The sequence below is a fragment of the Polyodon spathula genome, chromosome 32, assembly GCF_017654505.1.
Source record: "Polyodon spathula isolate WHYD16114869_AA chromosome 32, ASM1765450v1, whole genome shotgun sequence".
In the NCBI taxonomy this organism is placed as follows: Eukaryota; Metazoa; Chordata; class Actinopteri; order Acipenseriformes; family Polyodontidae; genus Polyodon; species Polyodon spathula.
The window spans coordinates 1,260,968-1,277,089 of record NC_054565.1 but is presented as its reverse complement, the minus strand read 5'-3'; the positions used below and the strand labels follow the sequence as shown (position 1 = coordinate 1,277,089).

General features: G+C 42.0%; 2 protein-coding genes across 10 annotated transcripts in view; both read right to left on the bottom strand.

Annotated features, from left to right (window-relative positions):
- Positions 1–16,099, bottom strand: part of phactr4b (phosphatase and actin regulator 4b) — a 56,010-nt gene extending 39,911 nt beyond the window's left edge. Inside the window, exons 1-2 of one of the 3 annotated variants that reach the window (XM_041234079.1) lie at positions 15,853–16,099; positions 967–1,012 (exon numbers count right to left, since the gene is read on the bottom strand). In XM_041234079.1, the coding sequence (XP_041090013.1) occupies positions 967–982 (16 nt within the window). In that variant the 5' untranslated portion in view covers positions 983–1,012; positions 15,853–16,099. Of the gene's footprint in view, positions 1–966; positions 1,013–2,889; positions 2,972–8,850; positions 8,925–15,852 lie in introns of those variants that run through there. The other 2 variants (XM_041234080.1, XM_041234086.1) reach the window with 2 other exon arrangements.
- pum1 (pumilio RNA-binding family member 1) overlaps positions 1–16,122 on the bottom strand; it is a 507,081-nt gene that overhangs the window by 186,662 nt on the left and 304,297 nt on the right. The gene's annotated exons all lie outside the window — the stretch shown is intronic.

Sequence of the window (16,122 nt, the reverse complement as noted above, 5' to 3'; positions counted from 1 at the left end):
AATTGTGTCAGCGGTGATTCACTGCAGCTGCTATTGGAATTGTGTCAGTGGTGATTCACTGCAGCTGCTATTGGAATTGTGTCAGTGGTGATTCACTGCAGTTACTATTGGAATTGTGTCAGTGGTGATTCACTGCAGTTACTATTGGAATTGTGTCAGTGGTGATTGTTTCCTTTCTGTTTTGTGTTTAATAAATCCTGCGCGCCTGTGCTGGCGTTTCTCTCTGTCTTGCAGTGCGGTTACCCACACGTGACACGAGTACCTTGTCACAATACCTTTACATGTTGATCAATGTGAAGGAATCTTCCGAAAAGTACTACATATTGACGATCAACTCAAATTTGCCGTTTTGTCATTATTCTTGTCGATGGCCACTGTTTACTGTGAAGAAACAGCAATGGCAAGGAACAAAAAGAAAGAAATAAACACAATGCAGTGTCAGCGTTATGTACCGTTTACTTCAGAACAAACAAAACAGCCTTTAACTTGATCTGCTATTTCGCATCCTTTGATTTGTAGTTAATTCACCAGGGTAAAGTAAGTCCTACACAACTTATTCTTTAATCCTGGGATAATTTTCTATTTTAACGTGTTATATATTGTAAGATCTTGCTTTAAAATAAAGGCACACACTCCCTCCCCTGCAGTTTCTACCTGCGTTCAGAGCAATATAACGGATTTTATTACTTTTTGAAAAACAAATGAATATCCAAACGAATATTAAATTATGAGCAAATATCCAAACATGAAAATCCTGTGTTCATCCCCGCACTATTACAATTGCAGCAGCATAACTAACTAACTGTACTTAAATAAAACAGCACTGCAATTGTAATTAAATATAGTTGCCCCAGGTCTGCCTATCTCCATTTTAAAATATGGATTTTACTTGAGGTGGGTGAAAGAGCACTGAGCAGGAGGATGAGCGCACTATGAGGAGAAGAAACAATCAAACACCCAACTCACCAGCACGATGTTCCATCACAGAATCCAGAATTACTGCAAGCGACTCCTGAAAAACAGAGAACAGCTCAGTTACAATCTCCAGCACACAATGCAAAGCAGCTTTCCTTTTGAGAATCCAGGCCGAACACAAATAAAGTAACTTTGTAAAACAGCTAGTTTCCAGCAAGGGGCACAGTTGACCCACAGAACTGAGCTATAATGAGGAGCCCTGCTGGCTTTCCAGCGCTATACTGTAGCTCCAACCATGAGACCTTCCAGCCCTACAGTGTTCCCAGCTCTCACTCGTGGTGCTGCACTGACAATATGACTGTACAATTAAGGCTGTAAATGTTTAAGCAATACAAATCTAAAAATCATTACCAATTCTCTAAATCTGCCTTTACTAGGTTTGAGCCAGTTTGGAGCTTGTCTAGTCAATGCTAAGAGCCGGCAGCAGACAGCCTTTCCATCCTGTTGATCATGCCTAGTTGAAAGTCCTCACTGGCACATGATCTAATGCCCTGTTCACACTCGCATGTTTACACTGGTATCGTTGCGGAACCGTACCGAAACACCTGTCCAGCAGGTTTCGTACCGGTGTGTTTCGATACGTCTCGGAACAGCTGAAGTGTGGACAGGTAAACCGACACAGTATCGACACAGCTAAGTCAGTATTCTGAAGCACACGCACATCCTGCTTTACAGTTTAAATACCTTAAACAGCTTTACATTTTACGGAGAGCCGTACCTTTATCATGGCTACACCAAAAAATGCCAAAATAAGTGATCATGGTCCTACTTGGGGGAGAGATGCAGTGCTCTGTCTTACTCAATTGGGGGGAGACAACCATGCCTAACAGCAACTGTGCCGTCGAAACATCGAGGTGTACCGGCAGATAGCTGGTAATCTCCACAAAATTAGCGATGATGACTGTGAGGTAAAGCGTACTGCAGAGCAGTTCTGCACTAAAATAAAATCCCTTGTGAGGTGCCAAGACCCAGATAATGAGAGAACAACACAGAGGGAAGTCCTTAACAGTGATGAAGGTGTGTGTGTGTGTGTATAAGTATAAATTACACACACACACACACACACACACACAGGCTCTCAAAAGTATTCACCCCCCTTGGACTTTTCCACATTTTATTGTGTTACAACATAGAATCAAAATGTATTTAATTAGGAGTTTTTGCCACTGATCAACACAAAAAAAGTCTCTAATGTCAAAGTGAAAAATAAAATCTACAAATTGTTTTAAATTAATTACAAATATAACACAGAAAATAATTGATTGCATAAGTATTCACCCCCTTTGCTATGAGGCACCTAAATAAGCTCTGGTGCAACCAATTGTCTTTAGAAGACACATAATTAGTTGAATGGAGTCCACCTGTGTGCAATTGAGGTGTTTCACATGCTTTCAGGTTAAATACACCTGTCTCTGGGAGGTCCCACAGTTGGTTAGTACATTTCCTAACAAAAACCCCTCACTGGCAGCTGCCCTACGGTGCAGAACCTCAAGGATCATGGCAAGGACAATACTCGACAATTTCAAATGTGCACATTCCTCCACCTCACCATAATGAGATATTAAAATCAACAAGATGATGAGTCGTGTCCCTCACCTCAACACCTTTTTCTGCCTTATACCGGTATGTTTTATCATAATAATAATAATAATAATAATAATAATAATAATAATAATAATAATAATAATTTGTTCACTTCTTTATGCCTTCACTAGTCAATGTTTTATTCAAAGTGGTAAACTGTTTTCGCTGCTGTATGATAGTTTAAAATAAGCTGGTGAATAAAGACCTAGGAAAGCAATGTTAATTAATTATACTAAATGTAAGATAAAAGCAGGTCTAAAATAACTGAACAATGTATTTATAACATGTCTGTTCATTGTGGTTTTGACAATACTGTAGCGACCCAGGCACCGTCTGTGTCTGCTGGAGTTGTATGCTGTTCTGTTGGTTTGTCTCGTCTGTCTTGTCCTGCGTTTGTGTTGTATTGTTAGGGTGCTACCACACCACTAGTGCCAGTTAAAAAGGGAGGTGGGGGTGTTTAGGGATATTGTTTAGTCCACCCCGCTGCAATCATGTGGACTGAGTCGGTCGGAACCATCCCTCATTCCTCTCCAGGAATGCTGCTTCCTAGGGAGAGAGCTGAGAGATGAATCCGGCTGGTTGGTCTGGGCAGGAAAGAGGGTGGAGAAAGTTGAAGGTTCGAGTGCTGAATGTCAGAGAGAACAGAACAGCCAGAGTGTAGAGTGAGAGACAGCCAGTGAGACTGGGCCTGCGAGAGACTGAAGCCAGAGCCAGAGCCAGAGAGAGAGAGAGAGAGAGAGCGCAAGAAGCCTGAGGAAGTGAAAACAAGAGTTAGTGGGTGTGGGAAATATTTAGATTTCTTTTGTTGTTTTTGTGTCTTGGCCCAAACAGGGACTGTTATGTTATTAATAAATTGATTACTATTTGCACACGATGACCACCAAGGGCACTTCATTACAATGCCAAACCCATGACCAAACCCATCCACTACCACCATATGGGCCCGTGACTTGAATTTTTTTTGAACTTCACTTTGGGTTCTGTGTCTTGGGAAAGGTTTCAATAGCGGGGGCAATAATGGCTATGCGGGATCACCCAATAGAAATATAGGCACTTCTATATATTTTGTCCAAGGAGGAAACAGTGTGCCGTTGTTGCCATGGTGAAATAGTTTGTAAAAACTCTTGCGCCGTGAACACTGCCATGCCACCCAACGTGCACATCCATGAACCTATACCTATGCTTGTTATACCCCCTGTATAATAACAGAGTGCCACTCTTTCAACTGATACAGTCGCTGTGGTGTTCAGCCAGAGCAACGAGACGAATAGGAGAGCCATTTATCACACCACAAGCAGAGGAAATCCCCACTTTTGTTCAAACCCATCATCGATATCACAGAAAGCTTCTCCCGCAGTGAACTGCACATACAATGGCATTAAAAGCCTAACAACGGCTGTACAGATCGATTTTGTAATTGCTCAGGCTGTTGATCGGCCTACACAAATGTGTCCCAGTGGCCGATATTCAATATTTGTCAAAAGTCACCACGATGCCACAGAGATTGTTTTGGAAACAGGGACAGGTTGTCACAGCCTTGTACGTTTTTTCCCCAGTAATGGGCTCCAGTTCCCTGCAAAGGTAGTAAAGTTGCCTTGGACAGTCTTAAATTTTCTATCCCGTCTCTGTTACTCCAAAAAATAAGAGCATCAAACCATAAATCAGATAAACATGTTGTATTACACAACAACATATCCATTGCTAACGGTCGTTATGGTAACAAGTTCAGAACCCGAACACTGTCTATTTAAACACACATGAATGTAGACAGGTATATCTCAGCTGTATCAGTACTGTGCCAGAACTGAAGAGTCAGTTAGGACAGAACATGGTTTCGTACCGGTATATTCTATACTGAAACAAACTGTAGTATTATCGTACCGGTACAAGCGTGACCAGGGCTTCATGTTTTAGTGTGTGCCTTGGTCATTTTGAACATGAGGTTTCACTTCCACAGCACTGCAATATGGTGAACTGTCAGCCAGTGAAGAAGCGTGTGGCTCCTCTATGAAAACCTTTTCATACAGCAATAATCAAAGAGTGCTGACAGTTAACGTCACATTAGATTTAAATGCTCAATTCTGGGAAGTAGTTAACAATGGACTATTACATTTCCATGTGTCTCTCAGTTCTGAATCTTGTCTAAACATTTGAAGAAAAATGCAACAGTGTTTGCCACTCCTCCTACCACTCGTCTGCAAATTTAAAAGCATGTGCTTACCAGAATCAGAGCCCTAATGTAGATTAGGAATAGCAGAGATAATACTGATCCTGTGGTACCTGGTTCCACCTCCATTCTGAGTCCACAGTACCAGCCTTATGTAATCCAAACACAAGGGTTCCTTGCCTCCCCACACGTTGACAGGAATTAATCCAATTGGGCATTTCAAATTGGGTAGCAAAACGTGGGTAAAATGAATAAAATTCGATGTTATATGAAAAAACAAGAGGTTAGGCACCTGATCTCCCTTTCCTTTATGTTGAGTCTCACCTGGTAATTTTCCATTTTATCAAAACACTCAATCTTAAGAGAAAGGAATATTAAAGGTAATTACACAACAACATATCCATTGCTAACAGATGCGACAACGGTCGTTATGGTAACAAGTTCAGAACCCGAACACTGTCTATTTAAACACACATGAATGTAGACAGGTATATCTCAGCTGTATCAGTACTGTGCCAGAACTGAAGAGTCAGTTAGGACAGAACATGGTTTCGTACCGGTATATTCTATACTGAAACAAACTGTAGTATTATCGTACCGGTACAAGTGTGACCAGGGCTTCATGTTTTAGTGTGTGCCTTGGTCATTTTGAACATGAGGTTTCACTTCCACAGCACTGCAATATGGTGAACTGTCAGCCAGTGAAGAAGCGTGTGGCTCCTCTATGAAAACCTTTTCATACAGCAATAATCAAAGAGTGCTGACAGTTAACGTCACATTAGAGAAAGCTCAATTCGGGAAGTAGTGAACAATGGACTATTATTTCCTCTTCTCATACAATTACAAAAACATGAACAAGAAAAATGCAAAGCACATGCAAGAACCACTCCTATCTTAAAAGCATGTGCTTTCAGAGCCCTTTGAGCGATTACTGTATCCACCTCATCCACCTCCATTCGAGTCCACTACCAGCCTTATGTGTAAAAACAAAAGGGTTAGGCCTCCTCCACACATTGACAGGACTTTCCAATTGGGCATTTCAAATTGGGTAGCAAAACGTGGGTAAAATGAATAAAATTCTGATATATGATAAAACGAGGGGGGCACCTGATCTAGGCCTTTATAGTTCACCTGGATCTATCAAAACACTCAATCTTAAGAGAGGAATATTAAAGGTAATTAGTTCAATTTTGTCTTTATTGACTGAAGACCTTGATAAAGGCTTCTACTCAAACTGTCCACTGGCACAGTACTCATTTCTTTTAGCACTTCTATTGATCCAGAGATATAGAGAGTCTGGGTTCCTTTACTGCAAGATATCCTACAGATTAAGTCTTCTGATGGATAAGAACAGAAATACATCTAACCCTCTGCGCAATGCTGTGTGCAAGCCGGTCTGGGGACTGCATTGGACAGATATGTTATTAAAACACAGCAGCTGAGCAGGATCACACACTACTGCCCTGCTCTTGCTTGGATGGCGAAGACCACATCTTTACAGACACACTGTGACATTTGCATAATAAAAATAACAACACTTAAGCAAGCTGCCAAATTCACAATCGCCTTTCACAGTCCTGCACATGTTCAGAGAGCCTCGCTCTTAAAAACAAGCCTTAACAGCTTATAAAGGCTACCTCAGCAGCAACGGGACTGAGAGAGGAGACACAAACCTCAGAGCAGCAACGGGACTGAGAGAGGAGACACAAACCTCAGAGCAGCAACGGGACTGAGAGAGGAGACACAAACCTCAGAGCAGCAACGGGACTGAGAGAGGAGACACAAACCTCAGAGCAGCAACGGGACTGAGAGAGGAGACACAAACCTCAGAGCAGCAATGGGACACAGAGAGAGAGAGAGAGAGGAGACACAAACCTCAGAGCAGCAACAGGACTAACAGAGGAGACACAAACCTCAGAGCAGCAACGGGACAGAGAGAGAGGAGACACAAACAGGAGGACAGTGTGAGAAAAGAACGGCCATGACTTTAGTGAGAATCTGGAAACCAATTTGAGGAACGGTACCAATTCGAAGATGCTTTTACTGGACTTTTACACAATCAGTGTGCTAAGCCACAGGGGGAGAGGTGCAATGAAACACCATTACTGGCACACTGTTAATAGGGTACTAAATAATTAAGAAAACAAACAGATGATCTGACTACGCAATGCTAGTGGAAAGGTGTTTGCACACTGGGAGAAAACCCCACCACTGTAAAAACACCCAGCTGTTTAACCATCCTGCTGTGTCGTCACACAGGCAGCAGGATAATCCCAAACCGTTTGTTACAGGAGTCTGCAGGGGTGCTGGAAAATCAGCAGTACACAAGAACAGGACTGAAGGAGCCATTCCTTTAATAAATTCTGTAAATCACTGAAGTACAGTAGCTTATCACATTTGGCACAATTATGGCAAAATTGTGTTAGGATCCAATACGTAAACAAAAAAGATTCAGATTAAAACTTAGTTATGCAACAAGAACTTGAAGAATACTTTTAGTGATCTGCAGCAGCACCAACTAGAACAGTGTCACTGTATGTAACAGTTAAAGCTAGAGTCAGCTGTGCTGCAGTACCAGATGTGCTTCACTGACCCACTTACAACTGCAGGTAATGTTAGGCTGAAAACTTAACAGCACTCTACCGACACTGGACTGATACTCATAAAATACTGGACTGCAAAACAAAACATCCAAAGCTAGTGCCCAAGCCCATGTTAAATGTAACTGTAGCATATACCTGTCTACACTCTACTCCTGATTACAGCAGGCTGTGCTGACTGTCCTGTTTGAATCATTCAAAAGTAGCTTCAGATACACGAACAGGCCCCAACCCCACAGCTGCAAGTTTATGAAGGACAACAACTAACTTTCCAGTTGGGCGTTTTAACCCTTTACTGCCCTGGGTACGTTCACATACTTAATGCCTATTTTCTCAATGTTGACAGCAAAGGGTTCAAATGTTTACACTTTTACAGATGTGATCATTCCACAGTTGCACACTTCTATTCTTGAAACCCCAATGCTCCTGATCAAGTAAACAGGCCTTGCAATGGGTACAATCCCATTATACAGGCTCCTGTTTAGTCACACTGTGGTTCCCTTGCTGTAGTGCGCTGCCCAGGAAAAAAGGATTCTTACAAACAACGAGAGAGTGCGAGAGAGTGGAACTGTTGCCATTATGAAAAAACACATAAACCACACTACAGAGAATAACTTACAAAATGTTTTACGAGTTTAAAGACTCCTCCACACATCAAGGGCTTTGTGTATTGACAAGTCCACAGTCAGGCAGCAGTGTCTGTTGAAAGCAGCCATCGCTTGAACAGGTTTCTGCCTCTTCAGAGCTGTGCAGCTCAAGTGGCTCACAGTGTTAAACACTGATGTTAGTCCTACATGTTTAAACAGTAGGACTAAACACATTTCATTTAAACTTTAATATAGTGGATTTTTTGGTAACCAATCACCTGTATAAATCTCAACTCTATAATGTTACACTGTGCCGTTATGAATGAAGTAACTTCCACAGGAGTAACAATCAGCATTTCAAATCAAACAAATGATGTCGCTTCTTTACCTTTAACTACCTACAGTACCACTCACTTTGCACACACCATACTGTACCTTTAAAACCTTAAACTAACCCATTATCAAACTAGCTTGCCTTATATCATTCGTCATTGCCAGACCTTGCTTCTACTGTATAACTTGCCTTGGAAATGACACATATCTGAAGCAGGTGTGGAACTCTAATATTATACAAAGACTCAGTAGCTGTGCAATGCAAAACCTCATAATAAAACATTTCAAATATACATTGGGAGTGCTCAAGTCACAATATAAAACCAATACAGACAGCACAATAATAACATTCTAATTAGCCCGTTTTAGTTTATACAGTGCTCCCCCTTTAAGGCAGCTCTTTGCACTGCAGAGCAGGTTATAAGGCAGTACATGCCATTACCCCAACACTAGTAATCACGTTGTAAAATGGAACACAAACAGCAGTCTCTTAACTATGGCTCCCGATTACAGCGTTATAAAGGGGGAGCACTGTATAAAGTTTGCCAGTTTAGTGAAAGCATGGTGTTCACTTTGAATATAAATATTATTCTCATGTACTTACTAAGAGGTTAAGATGTTGGTAATATTAGAAATCCATCGCGCTGCAGATGGAAGTATTCTGCCAGTGTATTGAGTGCAAGGCTCCAGCCATCCCTTTTCACAGCATGTTCTCGATCAGAGGCTTCACGTCATAGCCTGCCCCAGAAAAAACTGCTCACTGCAGGGACGAGTGTCCCACTTCTTGAGAAATCCACTGGCCTTTTACAGAAATCTTTACTTATTCTTCCTCTTCGTGATAAAGTGGGTTACAAACTACTCTGAGGACGACAGAGAGAATAAACGCTTTTCTATTGTTGGGTTACAAAAATGCCCTTGTAAATGCTCTAGGATATAACTTGGCCCTCTCGCTCTCACCTGTGGCAACGCATTCATCTCGTGATTTGGAGGAGAAACACAACATTTAATTAACTTGCAGCTGGTGGGAAAACACTGAGGAAGTTACGAAATTAATGGAAGAAACACCTAATGACATTCCATTAAGATACAGTGCAGGTTTAAAATATCAAAAATCAGATCACTCCTGCATGATCCTGACAGCAGTGCACAGGCCAATCTAAACATCAGTGATTACGAGCTATGAGACAGTGGATCTGGTAAGCAGTCGATGCAAAACCCCTCGTGGCCTCTTGCCCGGCAGTCCCAGGGATGGAAAGAGGACTCATAATGCACAGCAGTTATTACCAGGTATTACTAGGAGCTTGATTAGATATGGAACAGGTTCAGAACCAAACTGCCTTGTAATGGGATCCTTATTTCCATTCCTGTCGTGTAAAACTGAACCCAATTGTGAGACGCACGCTGCAGCTTTAAATGAGCTGAAACAAGACCCCCCTAGTGGTGTTAGGACAAACTCTGTGGAGGGTGTGCTCTTGAAGCAGGAATGTGCCTGCAGTGTGTACCTGAGGCAGGTCTTTGCAAAGACTTGCCTGCTCAGATCAGCCTACTTCCAGAGCACATTCCAAAGCCATCCAGATCAGGAACCCCTCTTTGCTTCTTGACTATAAATAGGGCAATTCAGACTCAGATGAAACAGGCCAGGTGGGCTTGACAGGCCCTCAAATTGCTAACCATGCATAAGGGTGCACTGAAATGTGCCTGTAGATCCCAGTGCAGGCATGGTGCCTGTTTGGGCAGAAAGAAGCACCCTTCACTCACTGCAGGTTTGCAGGGGAGGAAAACAATGAGAGATATCATCACTGGATCACCTCTTGTCCTAATGATGCCATGTTGTTAGGACTGCCTCGCTATACCAGTCACCGTTCCTGTTCTTTGTGTAATAAGAAGGAAGTTGTCTGTGATATACTTTCCATGCCACTACAGCAGCCCAAAATGAGACTAAGAGATAGTAAACTTCAATGAAGAGAGTTCCTGGTACACTACATCCCTATAAAAGTGCACCTCGAACAAAACAGAGAAACACAGGATTCCATCATTTGTCATCTGAAATAAACGTCAACATTTCAAACAATGTATCACTAGAAGAATGATCACAGCAGAACTTTCCTGATGATAACACTACCACAGCCAGCCTGGAGAGATCTACAGTACAGACAATTGAGAGGGTTTTGGATACTGGTGCTGGATAAAATGAAAAAACAAACAACCCTGTTAATACCAGAGCAAGACAAGTGAAATGAAAGCCACAGATTCCACTGGCAGCGCAGCAGGACTAGTTTCCAACCTGATGGCACACAAAGCCACTTTGTAGCTTGGAACTAGGTTTCAGGTCACTACACGACAATCCAGAGGAGACCTGATGTTTGACACAGCAAAGCTGCCTCGGCCCAGGGCTGCATTTTCTCATGTGTGAACGCTGCAAAAAAGAAATGTGACCCAGGGCCTGCGATCCAGGACCAGGACTAGCGTTTACACACACAGAGGTCGCGCTAGCTTTTCTGTTCACACGTTCCTGAAACACACATGCCCAAAATTCTGCATCCCATCCACCAAATACTAAAGTATTATTAACACAAAGGCTAGTAAACTCCGGGGATGTGCATTTTGGTACATTTTTATGAACGTTTTTACTCTTTGCCATATAGTAATTTAAACGATCGGTCTGTGTATAGATATACATATAAACTCAGACACACCTTTTCTTTGTTATATACTAACAGCAGACCGTTCCCATGACAACGAGACGGGTTTCTAAGCGCTGTTTATTGCCTTTATCTATGTGTGTGTTCATATTTTTCTGCATTCCAATAACAGCAACAGCATCACTGTGTCTTTTAAGCAAAGAATTTTGAAAATCTGTGCATCTGCATATGTTTTTGTGTTTTTTTGCCCAGCAGCTCTTTCACACACACTACAGTACATCTCCCGTCTCAATAAACAAGCCACGGGTACTTCATCTCCCCTTCAGAATTACAAGAACGTTTACCTTTCTGTGCATTACTACTGCTTGCAACTGCTTCGGTCACTGTAGTACTCGTAATCAGAACTAGATGGCTGAGATGCAGATGGGTGATCTTCTTCATGAGAATCCCCTGCACATGCTGACTGCTTAGCAAAAAAAATTAAATACAGTGCATGGTGGGATACTATCGTATTACTTTCCACTGCTAGGAACCGTAACCAATCTATTCTAATACAGTGCACTCCGTTTAGAGGAACCCCACCCGTCCCTAGTGATTGGATAGTTATAGCGGACCAATATGATTACAATTAGCACGTGTGCCTCCGCACATCAGCACTTTAAATACACTACACCAATGTCAATGGTGCTCACTCACAAAGAACAATACATCAAAACAAGTCTTGTGTGTAAGCAGCTTGTTCTATGATCACGGTCATGTTTACTCAATGCTGCAGAATCCTATTTTACTGCAGTACACTTGAGAAGAATCCTTTTATATTACATTATACTTGAGAAGAATCCCATTTTACTGCACTATACTTGAGAAGAATCCTATTATATTACAGTATACTTGAGAAGCAATCGTCTCGTGAGGGTGCCTAGTTTAATTGCCGTGTGGTGTTACATGTAATGGTCTTTGAATTAAAATGACATTACAGTACAGTATTTTACTGTCAGGATTACTGCTCCATTTAAGCATCTGTGGCTTGCTTTTTTTCAGTTGAGATGCAAATCTCACAGTTTTTCACTAAGTGGAGATGCAAAGCTCCATAACTTTCCTTCACCGCGCTGCTACGCAATCCCCCTTCCTCTACATGCATATCACACAATAACACTGCTGTACTCAGCAAGTAGTCAATGAATGTGTATTCACTTTATTAAAACAAATTTTCACTAACAGAGAATACAAAATACACCGGTACAATCGTCTTCTTTTTCCTGCCATGTCGGCACACAAACTGCACCACTTGCTTTTTTCTACTGGAAGTTTTTTTAAACAAGTATTTGACGGTCATTTTGCTGCAGTGCAACAGATTACCATGACTATGCATGTCTGTGTTCCTTTCCATTCTGGGCGTCCCGTGAACGCAAGACAAAATATTTTTCCGTCCAATGTATTTATTTTGCAACTAGGATGCAAAATGCTGCGCCATGCAACCTCTGCATATATATGAACGCAAAGCAGACTAACAGGACGACTTCTCATATTACAGACCAATCTGATTACGCATCTTAGTAGCAGGGATCCTCGGAATATGTTTGGTGCAGAACAAGGACAAACCCAGATTTCTCTATGAGAAGACAGAAGAACCCAGATTTCTCTATGACGTTTTTGTTTTACATCTGCGGAAGGGCAAAACACATGCAAGGCTTCTTTGGTTTGATAATAACCAAATAAATTGTATATAAACATGAACACAGGCAGCTTTGCTTTAAATTTAGGTAAACAAATCTGTCTAATAAAACTGCTTCCGGAATTCAAGGTCAGTTGAATGAGGCTTCAGTTTACTTCAGCCAGTACCCGGAGCTGTTCAAGATGCCGAAATCAATGACAATCACCCCTAAAGATCGGATCAATGAGTCTGGCAAGGACGGACCACGTCGATGGTAATGTGCTGTTTCGCACACCACTGTAGAACACATGGGAAGCACTAAACAAAACTGAATGAAGGGAACAGCAAACTTGGGATTCTTTCTGTGTTCAGCACCAGCGTCTCATGACAGTCTGGCTGGAGAATGCTGCAGCTCTATTTCCAATAGCCATCCGGATGATGAAGACTAACACTCACTTGAACTAGCATGAATACTGTTTTATTTATTTACAACAGGGAGCTATTTGTAACATTTGAAGTAAAAACAAAAAAAAAGTAAGTTTGTTTGTTGTATTGAATAATGGCACTGGTAAGCTTGTAACTTGCTTAGAATTTGAAAGTGTAACAATTTGTATTTTCCCGGTAATAGTTCAATGCCTGTTATTGTGATTGTTATTGTTAATGCTATTCTACTGGTGAGAGAGCCGTAGTTTATTGTGTGTTGCTTCCTTTAATGAAGCTGTCGTAGCTATACATGGTTTGTTATAGTCATGTGTTCAGTAATCTTCCAAGAGAAGGGGTAATGCTGATGTTCAGTCTTTAATGGTAATTGTTAGGGACTACAGAATAATAATGACAATGCTAATAATAATGACAATGCTAATAAGAACAACGAGTAAGCGATAGACTGTATTCAGGCAGGTTAAACAAATAAACTGTCTGTCCTTAGCTGGGAGCAGTAGTATTAGGTGGTCAGTCGTGAGCTTGTCCTGTTAATGTCAGTCCTCGTGTGTACAACCTGTTAGTCATTTGCAATCTGAGTGAAGTATCCATTACGAAAATAAATATTTATACCTGTGAACGCTGTTTCCTGCGTTCTAAATCTCTCCGTGTTCTTGAGAGAATCATGTGATTGTTGTTGGGGGTAAGCATGGACCGCCACCCCGTTACACACCATAACATTTTAAGTCCAAACAGTCAATAATATATGTTTTTATACCACAAATTTTCTACTGTCCTGCACTGAAAATATATATATATATATATAATTAGAAACATCTGCTACAAATCGAGGATTCCTGTATATCTCGGTAGATCTTCCATTCTGAGCGCAGGCTATCGCTCCATAAAAAATAAAATTAAAAACCCCAATTTGCCAATTTTTAGGCCTACTTTTCAGTCACACGCATGAAGGTGCAAAGGTGTCTTAAACAGCAAACGTGAAGAGAGCAGAGCAAAACATGCAGCCGTCCTGAGGCAGCCCTGCACCAGCACAGTACTGTGAACAGAGTCACAGAGCGAATAATGCAGCCGCCCTGCAGCCGCCCTGCACCAGCACAGTACTGTGAACAGAGTCACAGAGCGAATAATGCAGCCGTCCTGCACCAGCACAGTACTGTGAACAGAGTCACAGAGCGAATAATGCAGCCGCCCTGCACCAGCACAGTACTGTGAACAGAGTCACAGAGCGAATAATGCAGCCGCCCTGCACCAGCACAGTACTGTGAACAGAGTCACAGAGCGAATAATGCAGCCGCCCTGCACCAGCACAGTACTGTGAACAGAGTCACAGAGCGAATAATGCAGCCGCCCTGCACCAGCACAGTACTGTGAACAGAGTCACAGAGCGAATAATGCAGCCGCCCTGCACCAGCACAGTACTGTGAACAGAGTCACAGAGCGAATAATGCAGCCGCCCTGCACCAGCACAGTACTGTGAACAGAGTCACAGCGCGAATAATGCAGCCGTCCTGAGGAAGCCCTGCACCAGCACAGTACTATGAACGGGGTCCAGGTCTCCCAGTCTCCTGGAAAAAGTGGATGTGTGTTCCCTCAGTTTAAGGGAAAGCAAACCTATAGAACCGGTCAGGGTAGTTAACTGGCACAATCCACCTCCTTCAGCCTGGCTGCATATTGCCCAAAACACACATTCAAACAGTGGAAACATCAATAATGCACCTCATGTTAAGAAGTTTAATTTCCTATGGAGTTTAAACCAACACACTCATTATCATCGCTTTTCAAAAAGAAACTCGGGATTTCAGAAAATAACTAACAAGAAATACAGCAACTGCATTCCACATCAATACAGACACATACAATAAAGAATATGTTCTGAGACGGTTTTAAACTGGAAGATTTCACAGTCATACATGAAATATGAATCTGCACCTTTAATATTGTACTACTAGTATGTGTGAAGTAGCAATCTCCTCTTTGAAACGATCCCCCTGCAAGACACTCATCCATGGGTGTCGTGTTATTTTTAGGTATGCGCTAAAAAGTGGTGCTCAGCTCACTGTGCTTGCTCGGGCAGGCCTACAACACTTCCGCTAAGAAAGCAGGGAAGCGCCCCTTCAAACCTGGTGCTTCAGATATGATGTTTTCAGTATTTACATCCTTTTAAATTGAATTTATCATATTTCCACAATTAAGAAATAGTATGCAAATATTATTATATGCAATGCATTGGGTTTGTACATTTTTTTTTACTTGTACAACTTTGTCTTGATTCCAGTTTAAGTTTGCAAAAAAAAAAAAGTGTGTAATTAATGGTAAATGTACCTGTTTGACAACAGGAAAACAGCCATCAGATCACAAGTGATTGCACATGTACCAAAATCTGACAGAGTATCACTTTCTGACATTACACGGGTCAAGTTTTGGTATGCGTACCCCATTCTGAATACGGACAACTTTTTAACACTACACCCATACTGCCGCGTTTGAAGTGAAATTAAAACCAGAGGCTCTTTAAAGTGAACTGTGCTGCTTAAACCGCGTTCAAAGACAAAACAAACAAACGTCAAAGCGAAATCAAATCGGAAACGAGTGCGCAGAGTGGAACTTGCTCTTGGCTCTGCATGTCCACAGCTCTGCGCTCGCTCAGGTGTGCTCGTTCGTAGCTAGGCGGTATGGTGGATCTTGACAACAGTTTAATTTTGTCCAGTATAAATACCCCATTTGCCCGACAAGTTTTTCGAACCGTAACTTGCGAGACAGCACAAGGTAACGTTTCAAAAACCCATTTCATCTAATAGCGCGGGTCTTCCACTTCTCTCTGTCTGCTCACATTTTCAAATCCGCACACCACCGGCAGTATTAGCCTTACCTTTCTGTGTTAATTTGCTTTCCCCGTCTCTTGCTCCCTCCAAACAACGCACACTCCTTCAGACTTGACTTAGTATTATTAACAACCAGACACACAGAATCGCAGCAGCCCAAACCGAGACTGCGAGAAACAGTGCAGCCCAAGATCAAATCTCAAACCTTCACTGTTTACACTAATCGGAGCCCCTTGTTTTCACACTACATCGCTCCTCGAAGTGTTTTTAACACACTTCCCTTCCCCGTGTCACTAGTCCCCTCCTCTTCCTTTACT